The 22,838-nt window shown below is 39.1% G+C and overlaps 1 protein-coding gene across 1 annotated transcript in view; it reads left to right on the top strand.

Moving 5' to 3' along the window:
* The first annotated feature begins 907 nt into the window (after positions 1–907).
* The window catches only part of LOC128382386 (glycogen debranching enzyme-like), a 53,188-nt gene continuing 31,257 nt past the window's right edge, over positions 908–22,838 (top strand). The window contains exons 1-12 of the mRNA XM_053342377.1: positions 908–947; positions 3,842–4,052; positions 8,005–8,174; positions 8,959–9,162; positions 12,731–12,912; positions 13,644–13,755; positions 15,680–15,812; positions 17,195–17,297; positions 18,236–18,333; positions 18,656–18,795; positions 19,126–19,313; positions 22,604–22,727. Of these exons, the coding sequence (XP_053198352.1) occupies positions 908–947; positions 3,842–4,052; positions 8,005–8,174; positions 8,959–9,162; positions 12,731–12,912; positions 13,644–13,755; positions 15,680–15,812; positions 17,195–17,297; positions 18,236–18,333; positions 18,656–18,795; positions 19,126–19,313; positions 22,604–22,727 (1,705 nt within the window). The remainder of the gene's footprint in view (positions 948–3,841; positions 4,053–8,004; positions 8,175–8,958; positions 9,163–12,730; positions 12,913–13,643; positions 13,756–15,679; positions 15,813–17,194; positions 17,298–18,235; positions 18,334–18,655; positions 18,796–19,125; positions 19,314–22,603; positions 22,728–22,838) is intronic.

Here is a 22,838-nt window from a genome sequence, read left to right as displayed (position 1 = left end):
TTTATCTCTCATTTGAAAATGTATTCATTAATTCATGTAGATTTTGGAATATAAAATAAAGATTAGATTTTTTTAAAAGTCAAAAGCCTGGCATGAAAAAAATATTGATTTCAAAGAATTAAAAACAACAATATATGTATTTAGTAACAACATATCATTAAAAAATGAGGAAAACCCCTCCTGAGTAAAATCTTAAAGGTGTTACTTCAGATGTAACCTTCTTTGTAATCATCAACATTTTCATCAGTAACAGTGTCATTTAATGACAGTGTCATTTAATGACACTGTTACTGTCATCAGTAACTGTAACGGATTACACTTACATTTATTTTGTAATTAAATTACATAATGCAGTTACATGGAACTAGTTACTCCCCAACACTGCCTACACACTTTTGTATCTGCACATGCAGACAGCATTTTCTTACATTAGTATGCATAGCTATACATTTACATAGCCTATATTTACACATAGCCTACCTATGCGCACACATACTGCATACATATTCTCCTGTTAATGTCAGTGGGTTAATCTGAGAAGCAAATAATGCAACATACATGCAACACAGGTATTAAATAAATACTGAATACCACTCATAAAGCTGACACTTAATATCCAGAAAAGTTCTCCAGCCCTTTAGATGAATTCTAAACATGTTGCCCAGCTGTGGTACCAGACTGCTTTGAGGATTCATGAGAAGGCAGTTTTTACTAACAAAATAAATTTATTTTATTGTATTATTTATCAATAATTTTGGCAGTTTTGGTCCTCCATAAGGGGCTCTGTGCAGAGCAGAGCTGTCTCATGTTACCATGCTATGTCATGCTGTCACTCTCTCTCTCTCTCTCCGTGTGGACGGCAACCTAAATAAAGCAGGGCAGCAAGTTAGACAGCAGCTGACTGAGCATGGAGAAACTGGAGAGAGCTCTGTTCCGCCTGGAACAAGGTAGGACTCTGAACTTTAACCACTGCATGTTAATAACAGCGCACAGAGTTCAACTACTGAACACATTACACCACAATATCTCCTCTACACTGTCATCTACAATAAATGCAACTGTTGGCTACTGTAGCAGAATAATGCAATGCAATGCACTCGATGTCTCACATGTTTAACCTTTAAAACGTTAGTCCTGAAGCATGGTGAGGGGCTTGGTCACAGTTCTCCAGACTAGTCTATCCAATGCAATTTAGTCACAAAGTTACTTATTTACCTTTTATATAGTCAGAGAGTCCAACTGAGAGAAAGGCTTTATATTTCAGAAGCAAATGTCCTGTTCACACACACAGTGTGCTGGTCTGCAGATCATTTTAGCTTTCTTCCACTCATCAGCCCACAACACTATAAAGGCTAAACTGGGCAGTAATTGTTTGTTCTAACACTAATAATGTAACAAGATGGGAAAAAAATGTATTTGTGTTTAAATAGTTTGTGTGTACGTGCACACTCACACTATTCACTGAACACATCATTTGGTTAGTGTCAGAACCCACAAATATAAAAACCAGGCATGCACATGATGACAGCGCACAGAACAGTATCAGCAAGCGGGAAAAAGGGAGCATTTCTGTTGCACATACACGAATGCAGATTTGATCTAGACCTGGTCTGATGTGGTCTGGATTGAGAACTATCATTGAAATGTATATTTTTTCTATTTTCATGAGTAAAATAAAGATCTCATAAATCTGTCTTTTGCTATGATGACTAACATTTTTTAATTTGTTTAAGTGGTAAAAAAAAGAAAAAGAAAAAAGATTCAGCCTCTAAATATCAAAATGTACGTTTCCCTTTGTTCTGTCTTCAATTGTGTCAGTCATCAACCCAAACAGCTAATCAAAGGTCATGGTCAGTATTCTAATTGACCAATCAAAGAAGGGGACTTTCTATTGCATCCCCACATCAAAGTCTCAAAAGTCAACTTGATAAACAAACTAGTCTTGAGCAAGCAGATTGCTCCCGGTCTAAAAGGTGAAGTGCCTGAAACGTGTATTCTTTCTAATGGCCAGCAGTGGGTGACTCCTGGCTGCAAAAAGAAGTCTAGGTCTGTATAGGAATGTCTGAATAAATGACTCTTCTTCTCACGTGATTAACTTTGAGCAGCTGCGGATCAGGAGGTAGAGTGGATTGTCCATTACTCGGGGTATCAGTGGTTCAAATGATGATCAAATCACAAGTGGACAGCCAAGACACATTGCTGTTCACACCTGTGTATTTGTGTCTTCAACTGACCAATTGTGTCCAGATTTCATACCTACGTCACTTCCGCAAGAAAGCCAAACGGCCCTGCTCACAGTTAATACATCAGTCAGACAAGCACCAGTTTTGTTGTTAGCTTGGGCTAAAGAGCTAAGAGATAATGCAAATGTTTCAAGAACTAATACATGTAGGGGCTATTCCAACTGTTCAGATTACTCCAACCACAAACATCTCTGCTCTACATTTTTTCACCAGTTTTTACACATTGATCACAGTAGTGAAAAAAGTGATCCTGCACATTTTCCAGCTATGTCCTCCCCTGGAGGGGATCAGGACACATAGTATTTATACTTTGACAGATATGTGCTCAGATATGTTCCATACCACCTCAGCAAATGGTTTGGGTCATGGGATCACAGCGTGTTTCAGAGTATGTATTTTGCGGTGTTCACATGTGACTGGATCACCTTAGACTTGTTAATGCCAAGTGTAAACATGTACTTATATAGCGCTTTTCTAGTCATTATAACCACTCAAAGCACTTTTACACTACGTCTCATTCACCCATTCACACACAGTCATACACTGATGACGGGCTACCACGCAGGGTGCCAACCTGCTCATCAGGAGGAATTCATTCACTGTTAGCACAGCCATTGGGAGCAATTTGGGGTTGCGTATCTTGCCCAAGGACACATCAGCATATGGACTGGAGGGAACAGGAATCCAACTGCCGATCTGCCGATTAGTGGATGATGCTCACAGGACTGCATTTGTGCATTCGGAGCAGATACTCCCTCGTGAAGACCCTTGTCTACTAAACTGTTCTGTTCACTTGTATCAAGTACACACACCTGGTGCAAATTAATTAAATGTCATGACATCAATCATCAACTCAACTCACAGGGTGTAGTATGATCCAACTGATCCAATAAAAAAACTGTCCTAGATCAGGGAGGCATCTAAATATTATAAAAGAAAATAGAAAGCATGTTTCTGGCCTGTTTCAAAGGAAGGTCAGGTTATATACTGTGCAGTCTCCTGCTAATAGAGAATTTGCAGTTTCAAGTGCAATTCAGTACATACTGCAGGATGCACCATGTCCCAAATTATAAGTGACTGCAACATCAAATGTAGAACTTTGATCTATTGGTAATGATTATAGATCCAATACCCAAGTCATCACTTTTTAAGACGTGGTGCACTAGACCACACTCCTCTACCAAAATACAGAATGGAGCTCTGTTGTAAACAGTGTGTGACCATAAATTACAACAAAGAACTACTGTACTTTGTAAATTATCTGTATGCCCCAACATGAATACAATAACTATTCTGAATAGTGTTAGTGTATGTTGAAGATATATAAGGGAAAAAATGAAACAGGAAGTTGAGTACATGATATGCTTGGCATTCAGGTAATTTAAGTGTTGTCAGGAGCTGGAACTGGGACTACATTGCTCCCTACATACAACATAAACAGTGCATGTTATGCTAGTAATATGAGAACATGGTAAACAAAAACACTGTCTGTCTGGGTGTACTTTCCTTCTAATTCCATGCTGATAATTAAAAGCATTGAGTTTTGTAACTGAAGATTTGTGTATGCTAGTAGTACAAATTTCTACTGCTGTCTTCAGGCTTTGAGCTGCAGTTCCGTCTGGGTCCGACCCTCCAGGGTAAGGAAGTTCAGGTGTACACCAACTTCCCTGTAAAAGACCACAAGTTTGATCCCGTAAAGTTTCACTCTTTGGACTGGGTCTACCCAAATGGCCAGGAGGATGACTGTGATAAGTACTGCAGACTGGATTTAATAGTGGCTGGATCTTATCAATACTACTTTTCTTGTGGGTAGGTTGCTTTGTCACCACTGCTGCATGTGTGTCACATGTGAGTATTCAAAACTAACCTAATAGATGACTGTTGGCACTGTTGCTGAACTGGCCGTCCTTTCTGTGTGGGGTTTGCACATTTTCCTTGTGTTTGCATGGGTTTCTGCCAGGTTGCTCCTATTTATTGAGTGTCTAGAGAGGAATAATTCCTTTAAGACTTTCCCTTAAGACCAATAAGCCACAAGGATGTCCATGTTGGTTGGCTAGTCCACCCATGCAACACTTCACTGCTCCAATATACCTTTCTAACTCTGGCTTTATTCCCATAAAATGTGGTACATGTATGTGCTGTTTGTTGTGCTTGTTGTTGTTGTGATTTGGCGCTATACAAATAAAGATTGACTGATTGATTGATTGATTGATTAAGAAGATTTTCTTTAATTTGATTATTTCCTGACCTTTTGCCTGGTGCCACCATCACACCAAAATGTCCAAATTTTATTTTCTTGTGGCTTAATACAGTAAATGTCACTAATTATATGCCATGTTGCCATATATCATGTACAGACCACACCATGTACACTTCATATAAACCAGATGATGGATGACTTCCTGTTGTCAGTAGGTGGTGCTCATTGACATGTAGATGTGTTCAGGCCTGGTGTGATAAAGTGGGTGAGAACATTTTCACAATTAAAGTCTAAGGTTAATTGTTTGTTCAGTCAATAAGTAACTTGCAGACACACACTATCCTAGGTTTGTTTGTGGTTTGCATTATGTTTGGTTGCAGTTGACATACCAGCAACATTTTTTGTTAAATTAAAACACAGACAAGTCTTAGCTTAGATGTTTATTGGTTTAGCTCTGCATTCCAAACATTAATTGTCTTTACTCGCCATATACAGTATACCATGTGTTCTTCAGACAAAAGGAGGAGGCATTCAACTACTTCCTGTATTCATACACTGGGTGAGATCATCAGTGATATCATTGGTTTAGACCAAGTGTGGAGGATTTATTTCACTTACATGTTTGGGTTAGTTTCAATATGATTTGTACATATTTTGGTTTGGGTTAAAGATCATGTTGTGGGTGATGTGTGTGTTGTAAACAGTGTTGAGCATTGTTAAATGCCAGTTGGTAAAAGTGACAGAACACCCCTGCAATAAATATGGTTCTGTCTAGTAGTTTGGAGGGCCTATTGAAGAGGAAAAATTGAGGTTCAGGGGAGCAGAAATTAGAGGCTGACAGTGTAGCTGTGTATATATGATCATGCCTTAGTTTGCTTTATCCTGAGTTAAGCCACTTAAATGTGATTGCTTGTAGTCTTTTTGTTTTTTCTGAGACACCTTTTTTGTTGTTACACTGGACTGACTAAATAGTTTTACTCCTTCAATAAGAGTCTGGGTCTCTCACCTACCACCTTTCTTGCTACACTGCTGAGGCTACATCACACATGGATTCCAATCAAGTATTAAGTATCATGTCAAGGGCAAGTCTGGACTTGTTACACTTTTTTTCATTCATTTATATCAAATTTAAAGGATAATTACCGTTTTTTACAACCTGGACTTTATTTCTAGCATAAAATACGATCATTTACTCACCCAGACAACTCTGGTGTCATTTGGAGTCGTTCAGACCAAATTAGCTCCAGTGGAGCGCCGCATATATCCATATAATGCGAGTACACGGGGCACCGAAGCGCAGCCTCTATATAACACATTATCTGCCGCGAAACTAGTTCATTTCACCAATATTTAGTTATGATACGTTAGTGCTATTTACCTCCAAGCCCATGGTGGCATGTGAGGCCAGAGGGTTATTGCACAAAAGTAGAATAAAGAAATCCAGGATAACTGAGCAAGCGCAGCTTGAACTAGTCTGACCGGAGCATCTTGGTTTATTCGGTTGCACGTTTGCTGAGCCAGGATGAAAAGGCGCGGCTATGTCAAGCCAGGTGTAGATAGTTGGGATAAGTGCGTGTTCACAGCATTCTCAAGTAGACCCATGGCATCGATCACAGAATCACAGATTGGAAAATGGAAAAGTGTTGCGCATCATTCTTCACGGCCGCTGAACAACAGCTCCTGATGGAATTTCATGATGAGGTTAAAGAAATTATAAGAAAAAAAAGCAACACAAGCACAAAGCACTGTAATCAAGGAAAGGGAGAAAGCCTGGCAGACAATCGCGGACCGGCTCAATGCATAAGTAGTGCAATTAATGTATAATTATTGGGTTAAGTATAGTTCAGTGGGTAGAGCACCTGCCCCGTGTGTTGAGGCTACAGTCCTCGCTGCAGGCGACCCTGGTTCAAATCCCGCACCAAGCACTCCTATCCTGCATGTCATTCCCCCCTCTCTGTCTCCAGTTTTCATGTCTCTCTCTACTAACCTGTACATCAAAGGCAAAAAGCCCAAAATATATACTTAAAAAAAAAAAGTACAATTAATACACAGTGCTCCACTAGAACTGTCTAAATTACAATTAAAGGACTAAAGAAGTTACTGTCCAAGCCCACTAATCAACAGTTTTGATTTAAATTAAATTAAACACTTTGATTTAAATGTGGCAAGTAAAAGTGCATGCTACTCAGGAAATATAATTAAGTGCAAACAATTATTATAATTAGGTGTAGGGCAGGGGGAAGGCACATCTGCAGCTGCAGGATGCACTTCTGCAGATGAGGAGACAGTGTTGCTGGACTCCAGGCTTGAGGTATCATGTCTTGCTCATTTAGCCCATAATGGATATGAAGTCAGTGATTTGATGCTAATAGAAAATAACATGTGTAACAGGACCCAGATGCTGCTCAGCCTCAGAAGCAGCCAAGTAACATTGTGAGTATCAGCTAGTAAATAGTACAAAGTAAATCTACTGTACATTATACACCATAATGATACCACATGAATGACTATAAAATGACTGTTGCAATTAAACAGTCAACAGACTTTAATGAAACGACAATATAGTCTATTATATCAACATATTTAGAAAGACCCTGGAAATGCTGTAAAACACATTAATTTGTCACACGATTGACAGAACTGCCCCTAACCCTGAGAATAATCTTAGCCTGGTTGTTAGCCTGGTCTGGAGCAGGCTAGCCGCAGAGAATAAATCACCATAGTAACAGGGCCAGGTTAAATTTAACCTGCTTTCATGCAACCGACTTGAGGCTGAATTCAGCCAGGATAACTAACATATCCCGGCTTAATCCCTTATCCTGGTTTCGTGCAATACCCCTCAGGAGATACGGGTCTGGATGTGTCAATAAACGTCTGTATCACAACACTGGAGGATTTCTGCTCAATGATAAACCGGGCTGTGGTAGAGACGTTCGGAAATGACATCATCCAGATCAGAGGTTAGTAGGTCAACCTACAGACCCCGGATGTTGATAACATGCCACCATGGGCTCGGAGGGGAATAGCACTAAATGTGGTGGAGGTCACCCAACATGCATATGCATTTTCATGAAGGAGTTAAATATCACTTCCTGTGTCCACTTTGTGGTGGTAGAGCACTCTTCCACTATTTATACATCATGTTGATGTATATCATGTGTACACATCTCAGTACAAAGTGTACATTTTTGCCCCCATAGCAAAACTATGAATGTTTTAGTTTTGTCCAATACCAGTAGGTTTAGTTTCAGTTAATGTCAGGATGCATGAGAATGTCTGTTATACATCTAAATATTTCAGTGTATAAACTTTATTTATGTAACAGCTTCAAATTTGCATTGTGTCAAATGATCTGCATCAACACACTCAGTCAACTGGGTCTTAACTGTTGGTAAGCATGGAGCTTGGAAATCAAACTGTGAGCATAAAAATGTACTAGTGCCTGGCAGATTGACATGACGCATTGAACTGCAGCTACAAATCTATTCTATTTCTACATGTATGTGGTGTTGTGCACTTAGTGATATGTGTTTGACTCTTATTATTTTTTCACTTTTACAGGGATAAAGAGAGAGTGAGTGGTGGTTACATTGTAGTTGATCCAGTTCTGAGGGTGGGAGCCAACAATGACATCCTCCCACTGGACTGCATCAGCAGCCAAACATACTTGGCCAAGTGCCTCGGCCCTCTGGACAAATGGCTGGACAGGGTCAGAGTCGCAAAAGAGACTGGTTAGTGAAAATCTGATGAAGTGACCAAAGATGCAACATTTCTATTTGATTGTTTAATATGTGTGAAAGGGAAGTGATGAATCATGTGAATTCATCAGTGCCATTGTTGTGTGCCATACTTTCTGGCCTTTATTGTATGTGTCATTTTGACTGCTCTCATCAGCCTTGCAGCAGCATACATTTATTTTCAGTGTAGTATTTAGCTGCTAAAAAGATATATTTTCTCAGCAGTTAGTGGAGACCAAATCAGAGCTAAAAGAAGTGAATAATGACGTCATCATTAGACTCATCAGGCGTATACAAACACAACTCACTGCTCTGTATCTGCTGGATGATTTGCCATCCAATCATGGTCCTTACATCTTAACCTTTTTAAGTTGACATTACTGATTATGTACTAATATATGTGTTGTTTACAGCTTGTGTGCACTCCCCCTAAGAGATCAGCTAAACAAAATAAACTAAACATTATTACAGCATTAAATGAATCCCTTCCTATCTGCAGTAAAAAGGAATCATGTGGAGAAGACTAAAAAAACAAAACGTGCTAATCAGTGCAGAAAGTGCAAAACTGCAGTCTGTATATGCATGATGCTATGCATCACTAAAAACAGGTAAAAACAAAAGTTATGGGTATTAATCCCATATGAACAGTGTTGAAAACATGTGACCCAGTCTGTCATATATATATAAATGTGTGTCCATCACCATTTCAGATACAACAACAATAATGAATTGTCTTTATCTGATGTTTCCCACCAATCTTTGCCCCTGTTCTGTCTAGGCTACAACATGATCCACTTCACCCCACTGCAGAAGCTTGGTGTGTCTGGCTCCTGTTACTCCATAGCTGATCAACTGGAGCTGAACCCTGACTTCTCACTTGATGGAAAGCATTATGCATGGGAAGACATTGGTAAAATGGTGGAGACGGTGAGGAGAGACTGGAACATGCTTTGCATCACTGATGTAATCTATAACAAAACAGGTACAGACATTGCTATCGATGGTACTCATAGAATTTCCACTCTGGAAGTATTTATATTGCTATGATCATTTGTGCTTGTCTGAGAACTGCATAGTGTGCACAACTCACTAAAAAGAGCTAGTCTTACTTTGCCAGGCTTGTTCATGTTAGGTAGAAGGTTAGAAGTGTTTTGTTGGGTTGTGATAAGAAGTGGCTACATACTGTCCAAGAAGACATTTACAACTAAAAACATTCAAAGTATCTGTATTGGGTTTCTTGGGGCAAAGGTTTGTTGTGTATGACAACCACCAAAGACAAACTTGGGGCAGAGGTGTGAGCATGAAGCTGGGCCAAGCAGGGGAATGCTGAGGGAGCCAGATGGCATAGGAGCCAGAAAATGGGGAGCCGAGTGAGACAGATGAGGAAGGTTTTCTACAGGCAAAGAGAAACAAGACTTTGGCTGGAAGCTGACTATGAACAGAGTCTACAATCTGGTGACAATGTGGAGGCTGAACTAGATATGATGAATGGCTAATAGTCTCCACCCCTGTTATGAGACAAGTACAGACACACAAGGGGGTGGAGACTGAGGGAGTGGCTGTAGGCTAGGTGAAAGAGGAGGCAGAGGTGTGACAAAGTGTGTGATTTCAGGTCAAACTTAGAAAGCAAAAAAATATTGTTGATCATTAAAGACTGTGTAAAGTGAATTCAGACATTTTCTTCTAAACACATTAAATAGGTCATAAATGTATTTCTAAAAAAAGTGTAAAAAGCATTTCAACCATTTAGATTTAAATTGTGGAGCTAGGCTTCACAAACTGTGTTTCAACATTTCTGTGTTCAGGATTTAGTGGGCGGGTCTGAAAATCATAAACCCGCCCCTGCTGCTGTAGAGGTATAAATACATTCAGCACACACTACTACTACTACAGTCTACAGTTAGCCAGTTAGCTGAGTTAGCCACCGAGCTGGCAGCTGAGTTAGCAGCAGAAAGCTCTCAGATGTAGCGTCCATGTTTCTGGTAGAGGTGGTGACTTTGATTGACAGGTGACACTTGGTAGGGGGCGGGGTTTCAGCGTACTCGGCAGGCACTTCCACTGCATTTGGGAGCAGAGAAAGAGGCTGATTTTTACACAACTTTGAAGCCTAATTTCATATATTTGGCATTTTTTTTAATCATTCAAATTTGGCAGGGTGGTTAACAACACACTTTTCTGTGGTATGTCAAACTCAGAACACATATTTTTATATATTCTTACTTTACACAGACTTTAATTGTTAATGCAACTTTCTCATAAGACAGTTTAATGATCGCTGATAGTGATCTGTCAGCGGTCACATGAAGGATGTTTATGTGTCTTTAATTTGCTACCTTAGTTGGGTCATGGGATTAAGAATTGCACTGTTAACCTTTGTGTGGGATACACTGTGATATTATGTTACTACTATTCCTCTTTGCTGTGTGCTATTTATATGTACTGCTGCAATGACTCAGTACAGGGGGATGAGTGAAAATGTATCTTGTCTTATTTTTAACAAGGATAGTGACAGTGCCATGGTTAAAATAAACCACAGCTGTTGGCCTTTCCTTCAGGCTGCTGTGGCTGTTGCATCACCTTCTCAGTTTCCTCTTTGACATTTAGTCTTTATTCATGCTGAAGGCCATACATGTAGACAGACTGGTAATGGCAGAAGGGCACACTTTATCAGGACATTACAGCTAGACTTCAGATAGAAAATCAGAAGGTCAGGGGTCAGAGATGATTTTATTGCATGCTGTTTGGAGAGATGCAGCTGATCAGTGGTGGGAGTTTGCAGATGATCTTCTCAGCTGACTGAGTGAATGATGTGCTGCAGCCTCTGAATGTCCTGTTTGGGTGCTGCACTGTAGCAAACAGTGATGGATGATGTGAGGACAGACTCGATGATGGCATGATGTAAAACTGGATGAACACTGTCTGTGGCATGTCAGCCTTCTTCAGCTGCCTCAGGATGAATACCCTATGTTGTAGCTTCTTGGTTAAGCACCTTATGTTGAGGTCCTTTGAATATTTTTGGAGATGGCCGTGCCATTGAACTTAAATGAATCCACAGCTGTGACTGTGGTGTTGTTGATAGTGTGTGGAAGCCTCTCCTGAAGTCAATTGTCAACTTTAGAAGGTTATGTTTTTTGGCATATGTACTGCATTTTTAAATGTGTTGGCGGCTGTGGCTCAGGAGATAAAGCTGTTGTCCACCTGTCAGAAGATTGGCTGTTCAATTCCCAGCTCCAGTCTGCATGTCCATGTGTCCTTGGGCAAGATACTGAACACTGAATTTCTCCTGATGGCTGTGCCAACAGTGTGTGAATGTTCGCCTCCATCTGATGAGCAGGTTTGCACCCTGTGTGGTAGCTCCTGTCATCAGTGTATGAATGTGACATGTAGCGTAAAAGCACTTTGAGTGACTGTACTTGCTATATAAGTACAGTCCATTTACCATTTATTTATAATTTAAAATAAGAGTAGTAAACTTTATTTATATAGCACCTTTTAAAAAAAAGTGCTTCATAGACATGAAAACAGAAAATACACAGTGCAATTAGAAATGATAATAGTTTCAACACAATCAAGAAATAGAACATAGATTAAAGACACTTTATAAGATCTTAAAATATTAAGAATAAATAAACAAATAAAAGCATAAAACTAAAAAAACTCTTAAAGGCAATGCTATCCTTTAAAAAAACGTTTTTATAAAAGTTTTTAAAAAGGTTTAAAAAGGATTTTAAAAAGTTGTAGAGCCCTGGCAGAAAATGTCCCCCTTACTCTCTGTCTCAAGCTTTACTCTAAGGACTGACAGCAACAGCTGGTCTGCAGATCTGACAGTATGAACCAGAGGTGTAAGAGCTGAGAAGACACTCAGGGATTTAAAAACAAGCAGTCACATTTTTAAAGTCAGTTCTAAACACCACAGCTAGGCAGTGCAGTGAGGTACTTCTGTGGTATAAATGATCTTTGTTACTGGTGAAGCAGCTTTTAGCTGTTATGCTGCACACAACTGGAACAAACTACCAGCAGAACTGAAATCAGCCCCAACTGTGAACACTTTTAAATCCAGGTTAAAAACATTTCTCTTCTCCTGTGCTTATGATTGAGCTCTTTTAAAGCACTTTACATTTTAATCTTTCATTTGCTCTCTATGTCCTTTTAATGATTTACTTTGTTTTTATTTTTGGGGTTAATTGTATGTTTTAATGTTTCTCAAATTACATGTTTTTCTGTTTTATGTAAAGCACATTGAGTTGCCATTGTGTATGAAATGCGCTATATAAATAAATTGCCTTGCCTTACTGAGCATTGAATGGAACAGAACAGTCACTGCTCTTACGTTGTGGTGCAGGCCTTTAGTGATCTACACACAACATCAATGGCAGAACAACTTCTGAAAAAATCACACACAAAGTAGGGCTGACTCTTTTTAACAAACCATAATCCTGTAAACAGTACCACTACATTTATATTACATTTCTGATATAACCTCACAACAGATGAATTAACAGACTAAAGAATGATTCAACATACAAAACACTGGTAATGTCCCCTCACAGCGGCTGACAGTGAGTGGATTCGTCTCCATCCTGAGTGTGGTTACAACCTGATCAACTCTCCTCATCTGAAACCAGCGTGGCTCCTAGACAGAGCTCTGTGGCACCTGAGCTGTGACATGGCTGAGGGGAAATATGCTGAACAAGGATTACCAGCACTCATCCAACACGAGCAGCATATACATGTGAGTCTGCATATTCTTGTTTTTGTTGACATAACTTATTGAATAGTAAATCTGCACAGTGTTTAGTGTAATCTGAAAGTGTTTGCTTGTAGTGTTGAACCCATGAGAAAATGGCATGCGACTCTGCAGCTTAAATGTCTTTTAGCTCATCTGACTGCACACAGACTGTGTGGTGAGTCATAGCTTTCATCATTCCACCATATGACACTGTGCTTAGATTACGAGCTCGGGCAAATACACTTCCTGCCCAGCGGATGGTGATGAGACTTTATCATGTATCAGGTGAAGAACCTGATATCTAAATCCACTGGTCAGGTGACCTGAAAAACAACTTCAATGGGATGCATTTGCTCTTTTTATTAACACATTATCCATAAAAACATGATAAGCATGATAAGATGTGTGTCAGCTTGCATTCTCTATATAGCTACATGAACCCAAATATTTATTAGTTTGATGTACAGTATATATGATATATATAATTATACTTTAATCTTTTTAAACGTAAGCATATTTCTCATCATGTTTTCCATGTATATTATCGTGCTTACATACATTAGGGCATCACTTCACAGGTACCACAATTAATGATGATGTATTTGATAGTGATTATAGTGATGATATAGTCATGATAAAATCACATATTTACTTTACTGTGTGTGTGTGTGTGTGTGTGTGTGCGTGTGTGTGTGTGTGTGTGTGTGTGTGTGTGTGTGTGTGTCATGTCTCAGGCCTTGGGGGACATTCTGAGGAAGCAGGTCTTCTCCAGGCTCAGGTTGTGGGAGTTTGTGCAGGTCAACATAGATGAAGCTGTGGAGCAGCTCAGACTGCTGTTGCAGGCTGGTGAGGCTTACAATCAGTGTTGATAATTAACTTGAGAAAAAAATGTGTATGTTGTATTTATGTTACAATGATATATATGTTTGTATGGGAGGCCGTTTAGGGTGAAAACATTGAAATATGTGCACACACACATTGAAAACGTGCACACACACATTGAAAACGTGCACACACACACTGAAAACGTGCACACACATAGAAAACGTGCACACACGCACATTGACAATGTGCACACACACGTTGAAAACGTGCACACACACATTGACATGATGTGCACACACACGTTGAAAACGTGCACACTCTACCACCTTCTCACACAGCGGGATATAGGCTACTGTGTGTGTGTGTGTGTGTATCTGAGTGTGCGTGTAAAATCTCAGTGCGCCCGGAAGTTGTTTCAATGTAACAGGAAGGCACCGCCATCTTTTCAAAATAAAATCAGGAAGGGTGAATGATTAATAAGATTTATGAGCAGGTGATGTGCCTTGTAATGACAGATTGTATGATTGTGTATCTAGGCAACCATATGCACAATTAATAATTTATTTAATAATTTAGTTCAACATCCCAAAACCTGTGGAGAGAGATATTTATTGCACACGTCACATGAAACCTTCTATACTTCGCTTTATAATCTACAATATGCAATGATTTATGTCTATTTAGACACCGTGGCTAAACCAGAAGTAGCTGTCCAAGACTGACATTTTACACACACACACACACACACACACACACACACACACACACACACATACACACACACACACACACACACGAGGCACATCACCTGCTCATAAATCTTATTAATCATTTGCCCTGATTTTATTTTGAAAAGATGTCGGTGCCTTCCTGTTACATTGAAACAACTTCCGGGCGCACTGAGATTTTACACGCACACTCAGATACACACACACACACACAGTAGCCTATATCCCGCTGTGTGAGAAGGTGGTAGAGTGTGGAAATTTTCAGTGCGTGTGTGCACATCATGTCAATGTGTGTGTGCACGTTTTCAGTGTGTGTGTGCACGTTTTCAATGTGTGTGTGCACGTTTTCAACGCGTGTGTGCACATTGTCAATGTGCGTGTGTGCACGTTTTCTATGTGTGTGCATGTTTTCAGTGTGTGTGTGCACGTTTTCAATGTGTGTGTGCACGTTTTCAATGTGTGTGTGCACATATTTCAATGTTTTCACCCTAAACGGCCTCCCATATGTTTGAATTACTTCAATAACCACATGTTAGAATATTCGGTCTAATTTTTATTTTAAACCTACACAATCTACGCACACACACACACACACACACACACACACACACACACACACACAGCATTTAGTAAATTCTAATAGTATATTATAGTAGGGGTGTGACGATACACTCAGCTCACGATATTGGGTTCACGAGATCGAGACGAGACGAGATTTTAACTCTATTTGGCATCATTAGGCTTCCACAGCTGCGCTAGATTCCTCCGCTCCTCCTACTTCAGTCTCAGTGTAGAGACCTGAGGTTAACCTGGTCCTCTCCTCATCTCATACTTCTGAGATCTTCTCAACAGGTAGAAGCTGCAACAAGGTTAATGATCCACACGTGACATTATAAAAAAGAAGACATGACGTGCGAATGAGCGAAAGAAAACCAATCTTTTTTTTTTTTGGTGCGCCCCTGAATTATAAGCTTCGCGAAAATATATCGTCGTCACACCCCTATCTAATAGGCTAGTATCGATTATTATCCCTCCACCAAGACAAAAGGTGTAATATAGTTTACCAAAATACATACAGAAACAGAATGGGGAAGGAGAATGAGGTGAACATACTGTAGTGCAGGTCATTGTTGCTACCCAACTAAATACCAGAAACACATTACAGTTCTATTGCATACTGATGGTCTTATTGTGTGTGTGACCCTCTGTCTATCCAGGCAGTGTGGGTGTCAGTTCCAGGTCTAGTCCAGACTGTAATCAGCAGCTGAAGATAGTTCAGGACCCTCAGCACCAACGCTATGGAAACACAGTGGACATGACCTCTGCCCTGGAGACCTTCACACCTCACAGGTGACTCTTCTCTATGTGCTCCATATACAGGACTGGTCTTTAATCCTCATAGGATGAAGAGTATTATGTGACCTCCAGAGGATCTCATCATTTCACACATTTCTAAACAGGTTACACAATCAGGATTGTCTGCTCCTATTTGCTGGGAAAATATCAGTGGAGGTTTGTGTGTGTCATGTTAAATACTGTTGTATGTACTGAAACTAATGGGTCCTCTCAATAATTTGACTGTATTACACACCTGCATATTACCACTGCACTGCAACCTGTACTCAACTGCAGCCTTTTCTTCCAGTTATATTTGACTGTGTACTAAAACTTCATCTGTGTGTGAAACATTTTTTTTGGATATGTTTCAGCAAAGTGGAGCATACAATCTGGAGCCAAAACAATTTGGACAGTTCAACCTTATGAGTTAAAAAAAATCAATGGTTTATTTTAACTGTAAAGGGTTCAAAATAAATGTTCAGTAAGTGAATCAACCCTGCAGGCCTCCATCTCCAAATCACAGATCATGGTAGTGTTCAGCAGGTGGAGCACATCAACAACATTCTGCCTAAAACCACTGAAATGGCTTTTTACTAGCTCATGTTTTTACAGTTGATGACACTCATTTCTAAATAACTGAATTCACTGTGGATCTTTTTTTTGCATTCACGTTTCTTCCTCAGGTATTACAGTAAGTCAGTAAGAAACTGTGGTCAAATACAGAGGACAGAGTTGACTGTCTTTCTATGTCTGTAGCTATCTTATATTCATGTATAGTATAGTATAGTATAGTATAGTATAGTACACATGTTTGTATAGTGTGTGTCATTGTGTATTGATTTACAAGAATGACACTGGTTTCATTCTGTTTACTTGGAATTACTTGGGAAAAAAACTATTGAAGCATATCTGATTCATTTCTGACATATACTGAGATAGCACCATAGCACAGTGGCATTTTTGTTGTTGTAATGAATCTTGGTTTGTGACATAAATATATAAATAAATAAATAAATAATATATACGTCACACAAAATAGTGATACTGTACATATTGTAACACTGCCTGGTATTAGTGTTTTTAGGTTATAGTATAATGTATGACAAAGTGCAATTTTAAAAAAAAATGTGAACACCAATTATTTGCCGTTCTGTGTTCAAAATCAAACTTTATTTCTAGCCAGAAACCCATGGAATCCTGGGAAAACCATGATATATTCTCAAAAAGTCATTATGTTAAAATGGAAAAATATATCCTTATCTATTGAGTTAAAGATATGTGAAGTTGCCATGAAAACCGATAAAATAAAACTCTGATTGGTCCTCAGCTATGCAACAATATGATGATAAGCTATGACCTGCATCAAGTGTTAATGTCTCCCTCTCTGATCACAGTGAGAGCACATCAGACATCCAGGAGTGTTGTGACTGTTTCAGGAGAAGACTGGAAGAGCTCAACTCAGAACTGTACAAGGAGATGAACAGCCATGCAGAGAAGGTGTGTGTACCAGATATCTGTAAATCTGTTTACACAGTCATGTTGTGGGGATTCGCCCCCATTATGTGGAAAGAAGCAAGTCTCCTTAAAGACCGTGTAAAGTGAATTCAGACATTTTCTTTTATATAACTTGCCACTGAAAGTGATCCTTCATGGCCGACCACAGTAGCACAGTGTTTGTGTCATTTAGCATCTTTGAAAACATTTAATTGGACCGAGAAAAGTTAAAGACAGTGTAAAGTGAATTCAGACATTTTCTTCTAAACACATTAAATAGGTCATAAATGTATTTCTGAGCTAGGCTTCACAAACTGTGTTTCAACATTTCTGTGTTCAGGATTTAGTGGGCGGGTCTGAAAACACGGCAGTGATTAACATAAACCCGTCCCTGCTGCTGTAGAGGTATAAATACATTCAGCACACACTACTACTACTACAGTCTACAGTTAGCCAGTTAGCTGAGTTAGCCACCGAGCTAGCAGCTGAGCTAGCAGCAGAAAGCTCTCAGACGTAGCGTCCATGTTTCTGGTAGAGGTGGTGACTTTGATTGACAGGTGACACTTGGTAGGGGGCGGGGTTTCAGTGAACTCGGTGGGCACTCCCACAGCGTTTGGGAGCAGAGAAAGAGGCTGAATTTTACAACTTTGAAGCCTAATTTCATATATTTGTTGATTTTTTTACTCATTCAAATTTGGCAGGGTGGTTAACAACACACTTTTCTGTGGTATGTCAAACTCAGAACACATATTTATTCTTACTTTACACGGACTTTAAATTATCATATTTAGGGTAAACAATTAGTTTAAAGCAAGTCAATGTAATGCCGTCTGAAGTGATGGCTGTGTGTGTGTGTTGCATAATAGTATTTACCATTGAACTTTCAGCTTCTTTCCTGTCAGACTTTTTATTGAAACTCCAGCACTGTTTTCTCTCCTCAGGCGGTTAACTGCATTGTGGGAACTGTAGTTGAAGAACGTCTTGCTGAACGGGGACCTAAGCTGGGCCTAGTCACAAGGGAATACCCCCTCTGTCCCAGGTAGCCTGTCCTGTCTGTCTGTCTGTCTGTCTGTCTGTCTGTCTAAAACCAATTTGTGTAGGATTTGGAAATTTGTGAAATTGGGACCCTCCTGTTTTAATCATCTCATTACAATCTCTATTACAAATATCTAAGTATGGATTACAAACTGGGGCTTGTAATAGAAACATTGTGTTGACCTGGTATTGTCTATACAAATAAGCATGATCTGAGGAGAATTTCATGGAAAGAAAATCTATAGAAAAGCAAGAAATATAGGAGTGTATTTTAAAGTTAGAAGTTATTATCTCAGAGTCAGTGACTGTGACTGTGCCTTCTCCAGGTATTTCACCTTTCCATTTGAAGAGATGAGCCTTGAGAAGGAAATGCAACTAACGGAGCAGAAAGACAAAGCATGTCACTTCCTGGCCCATGATGGCTTTGTAACAGGAAATGACACACTTAGAAACTTTGCTGAACCAGGTTAGTAGAATTATCAGAGGCAACAGTCACTGATTCATCACTATTGCTATTGTTATTAAAATAATAATCATTAGTAGCAGTGGTCAGTGTTTCTACAGTGTCAATTGCTGTATTTGCTATTTTCTGAGGACACAAATGTTAGCTTGGCAGAATCACTACTATCATTTCTATATTCTTTCTCTTATACTCCCTCAGAGTAGGGCTTGACACTCATTTACCTATAAAAAAATGAAAAGAGGAAAAAATGAAAAGAGACAGAGATAAGAGAGATGTTGACATGAATGATCTTTTTTAAATTTGATGTTTTTTTTCTCTCATGTATATCTGCAGGCTCAGAAGTCTACCTGAGGAGAGAACTCACCTGTGAGAGCAACACTATCAAGCTCCGTTATGGAGAGAAACCAGAGGACTGTCCTTACCTGTGGGATCGGATGAATACATACACAGAGATTACAGCCAAGCTCTTCTGTGGTGTACGCCTGGTCAACTGCCACTCCACCCCTATGCATGTGACTGAGGTATTCTCTAAGCACTCATCCATCTTCACTTCACATGATCCTCTCCACATATACCTGTACACTTTTGTCATAAAACAACAGTCAGGAGCTCAAATGGACATTGAAACAGATTCAATTCATGAATGTAAGTTAATGGAAGTGATGGAGGACTAAATCCACAGTCCTCCTTCTGTGCAAAAATGTATTTAAAAGTTGATCTTAAGCTAATATGAAGCTTCAGTTGACCACATATTTATACAACAGTACATAAACCAGTAACAAGTCGGAGATGTATTATCAAGTATACTTGATTAAAATTATAGTCCCATCAAATCTGTTAAGACTGTTAATATAGGTTAGTCCTTTCCATTAGTTAGGGTCATTTCCTAGCATCTACAGGTCAACAACAGCCAATATCAACCATAAACTGACACTACAGTCTTTTGGCCACATGTGAAGCTGGTATTACAAGAAGCAGACAAAAAGACACATAGAAATACAAATAGAAACACTGAAATTAAAATTAAGACAACTAAAAATAAGAAAAGAAAAAAGAGATTATGATTCTGACATTGCTTGCATCACGGGTGCCCATCTGTCACTAAACCTGTTTGTTTTCAGCTGTAATCTTGCTGTGATTTCTTCCATGATGGAGACATTTTTTACCCTGTCTCTCCATTGCATTATTCTCAGTGGCTCTGGCTTCAGCCAGGAGGCAGTTATTGTCTTTAGCTATTTAAAGCAGTATCCTCAATAAGGAGATCATGCCTCTATCTGTCATATTCTGAGGAGAAATGCCCAAATTGAACAGTGCTGGATCTAAAGTCAAGTTAATGCCTAAAAGAATGATTTACTATATTTTGAGGTAAATGATGGAGTGCTAAAATATGGCATCTTCACCTTCCAGTCAAACTCCCTCCACAATAGGCTGTTTGTTAGTTTATGCCCTGCTTTAAAGGACTCCTCCCAGTTTTCGTCTGATATTATAATATTTGTTTGCAATTCCCATTTTTCTTTGACATCCATGTTATTATCACTACCTTCATGTTGTAGTGCTTTATACATATTTGAGATCAATCCCTTTTTTGTTTCCCCCTCCTTAAAGCGATGGTTCGGCGTAATTTCAACCTAGTGTCATATGCACCATGACGTCTATCTAATCACCACCTCAGCCGTTTATTTCCCCTGGTCGCAAATGAGTGGAGTTAGAGCCATCAGCCGAATGGCTTAGTACAGGCGCTAACGGGACCACCAGTGTATCTGGTAAATGACCCCACTAATAATGCCTGGATTGTTATCAAACTTCTACAGTAGTACAAATAGGGTCTTTACTCATAAATCCATGCATTGGAAAGTTTGTAAGTACACCAGGAGTTAATTAAAATAAACACTTACCTGATGACTTTTACTCTGCAGCTACTGCTAAAGCTGTAAACATCGTCGAAATCTCACGCGATCACTGAAATACCGTGTGGTTGCGCGAGATTAACCTTTTAGCTTTTAGACTGCATAGATACAACTGTATGGCATATTGTCCTATCCTTCTACTCACGGTGATGTCTTCTGCTGTACTCTGCTTCTTGCTCCTTCTTCACTACTACTACTAGTCTCTTCCAGCAATAGATGGCCTGCTTTCAGTTAGTTCTGATTAACTTTTCATCTTTCACTATGTTTATCTAAATTTTGGGGTTACTGTATAGCTCAATAGGAAGACAGAACTTGCTGTGACATGGCCAGATCTGATTGGGACCTGTTACTTTCTGATGGAAAGTATTTTATATATCTTTATCATATTTGTATGTCTCCTTCTCATATTTAATAGTCACTATGAACAGGATAGATAGATAGATGGATAGATGGATAGATAGATAGATGGATAGATGGATAGATAGATGGATAGATGGCTAGATAGATAGATAGATGGATAGATAGATGGATGGATAGATAGATAGATAGATAGATAGATAGATAGATAGATAGATAGATAGATAGATAGATAGATAGATAGATAGATAGATGGATAGATAGATGGATAGATAGATGGATGATAGATAGATAGATAGATAGATAGATAGATAGATAGATGGATAGATAGATGGATAGATAGATGGATGGATAGATAGATAGATAGATAGATAGATAGATAGATAGATAGATAGATAGATAGATAGATAGATAGACTATGTTTCAATGTCCATATGGACACCTGACTGTTGTTTTCAGACTGGTAAATTGTGATCGTATTCTTTAAAGGTTCTACATGGAGCATGTCTTGTTTTATTAAATGATATGTGTCTTTTATCCTTGAAGCTAAAATGACTGTCAATCCTGTCACATTATACACATACATACCATACAGTGTGAACATAGAAGTCATATGCTTTGGCTGTGGTGATAGGTATATTCAATAGCAGCACAAGATTAATGAAAAATATCAGTGCCTGCCTAGTTTAAGAAGATGATTTACTCCAGCTGATGATAGTGCTTTGATGTGTGTGTGATCCTGATGAGTGTTGGTGTGGAGATCCTGAGATGTGTGAGTGTGTGTGTGTGTGTGTGTGTGTGTGTGTGTGTGTGTGTGTTTGTGTGTGTGTGTGTGTGTGTGTGTGTGTGTCATCCACTCATCTCAACAGTCTAAAAGCCTCTGAACAGGACATACCGACACACAAATACTCTATAATACTATAATGACTTAAAACTAATGAACATTTCTGTATGTAACCTAGCAGATATTAAAATAAAGTCTCACCTCTATGTCCATTTGATAGCTATTGTAGTAATACAATATTGGACTTAAAATGCTAAATTAAGTGAACTAGTATCCCTTTTTTTAGTTAATGATTGTACCATTGTTAATGGTAGTACATACTGCTTACATTTTAATGCTTATCTGCTGAATCACCTTGCACTACTTCATAACACACTTAATACTTTTTTGTGAAACTGTAGAGGTCAAAAACTTGATGCACTTCATGTAGAACCTCTAAAATGAAGGAAAGAAGGAGCAAAATTTTATATAACTTGCCACTGAAAGTGATCCTTCATGGCCGACCACAGTAGCACAACTTTGAAGCCTAATTTCATATACTTGGTGATTTTTTTAATCATTCAAATTTGGCAGGGTGGTTAACAACACACTTTTCTGTGGTATGACAAACTCAGAACACATATTTATTCTTACTTTACACAGACTTTAAGCCTTATGTAATCATGGGCTTGTATTACGGGTTTGTGTTTTAATTTACTGACATGCTTAGCTCTGGTATACTGACTCCAGGTTAACTTTTGTGAACTTTATGTGTTCCATGTAGGCGATGCTGGCAGCAGCCAGAGCCATCAGGCCTGACCTCTACGTGGTAGCTGAGCTCTTTACTGGCAGTCAGCTTACCAACAATGTATTTGTAAACCGGCTGGGAATCACCAGTTTGGTGCGAGGTACTGACACTGACCCGCCGTTCTAATGCTTGACTAGAAAATGCACAATGTAGATAAAATACTGTAAAGTGCACTGGTATGTGAAGAACTGCATTCATCAGTTACGACTGG

Source organism: Scomber japonicus, chromosome 21, assembly GCF_027409825.1.
Source record: "Scomber japonicus isolate fScoJap1 chromosome 21, fScoJap1.pri, whole genome shotgun sequence".
Taxonomy (NCBI): Eukaryota; Metazoa; Chordata; class Actinopteri; order Scombriformes; family Scombridae; genus Scomber; species Scomber japonicus.
Note: the sequence above shows the minus strand (reverse complement) of the source record. Positions and strands in the feature narration are given on the sequence as shown.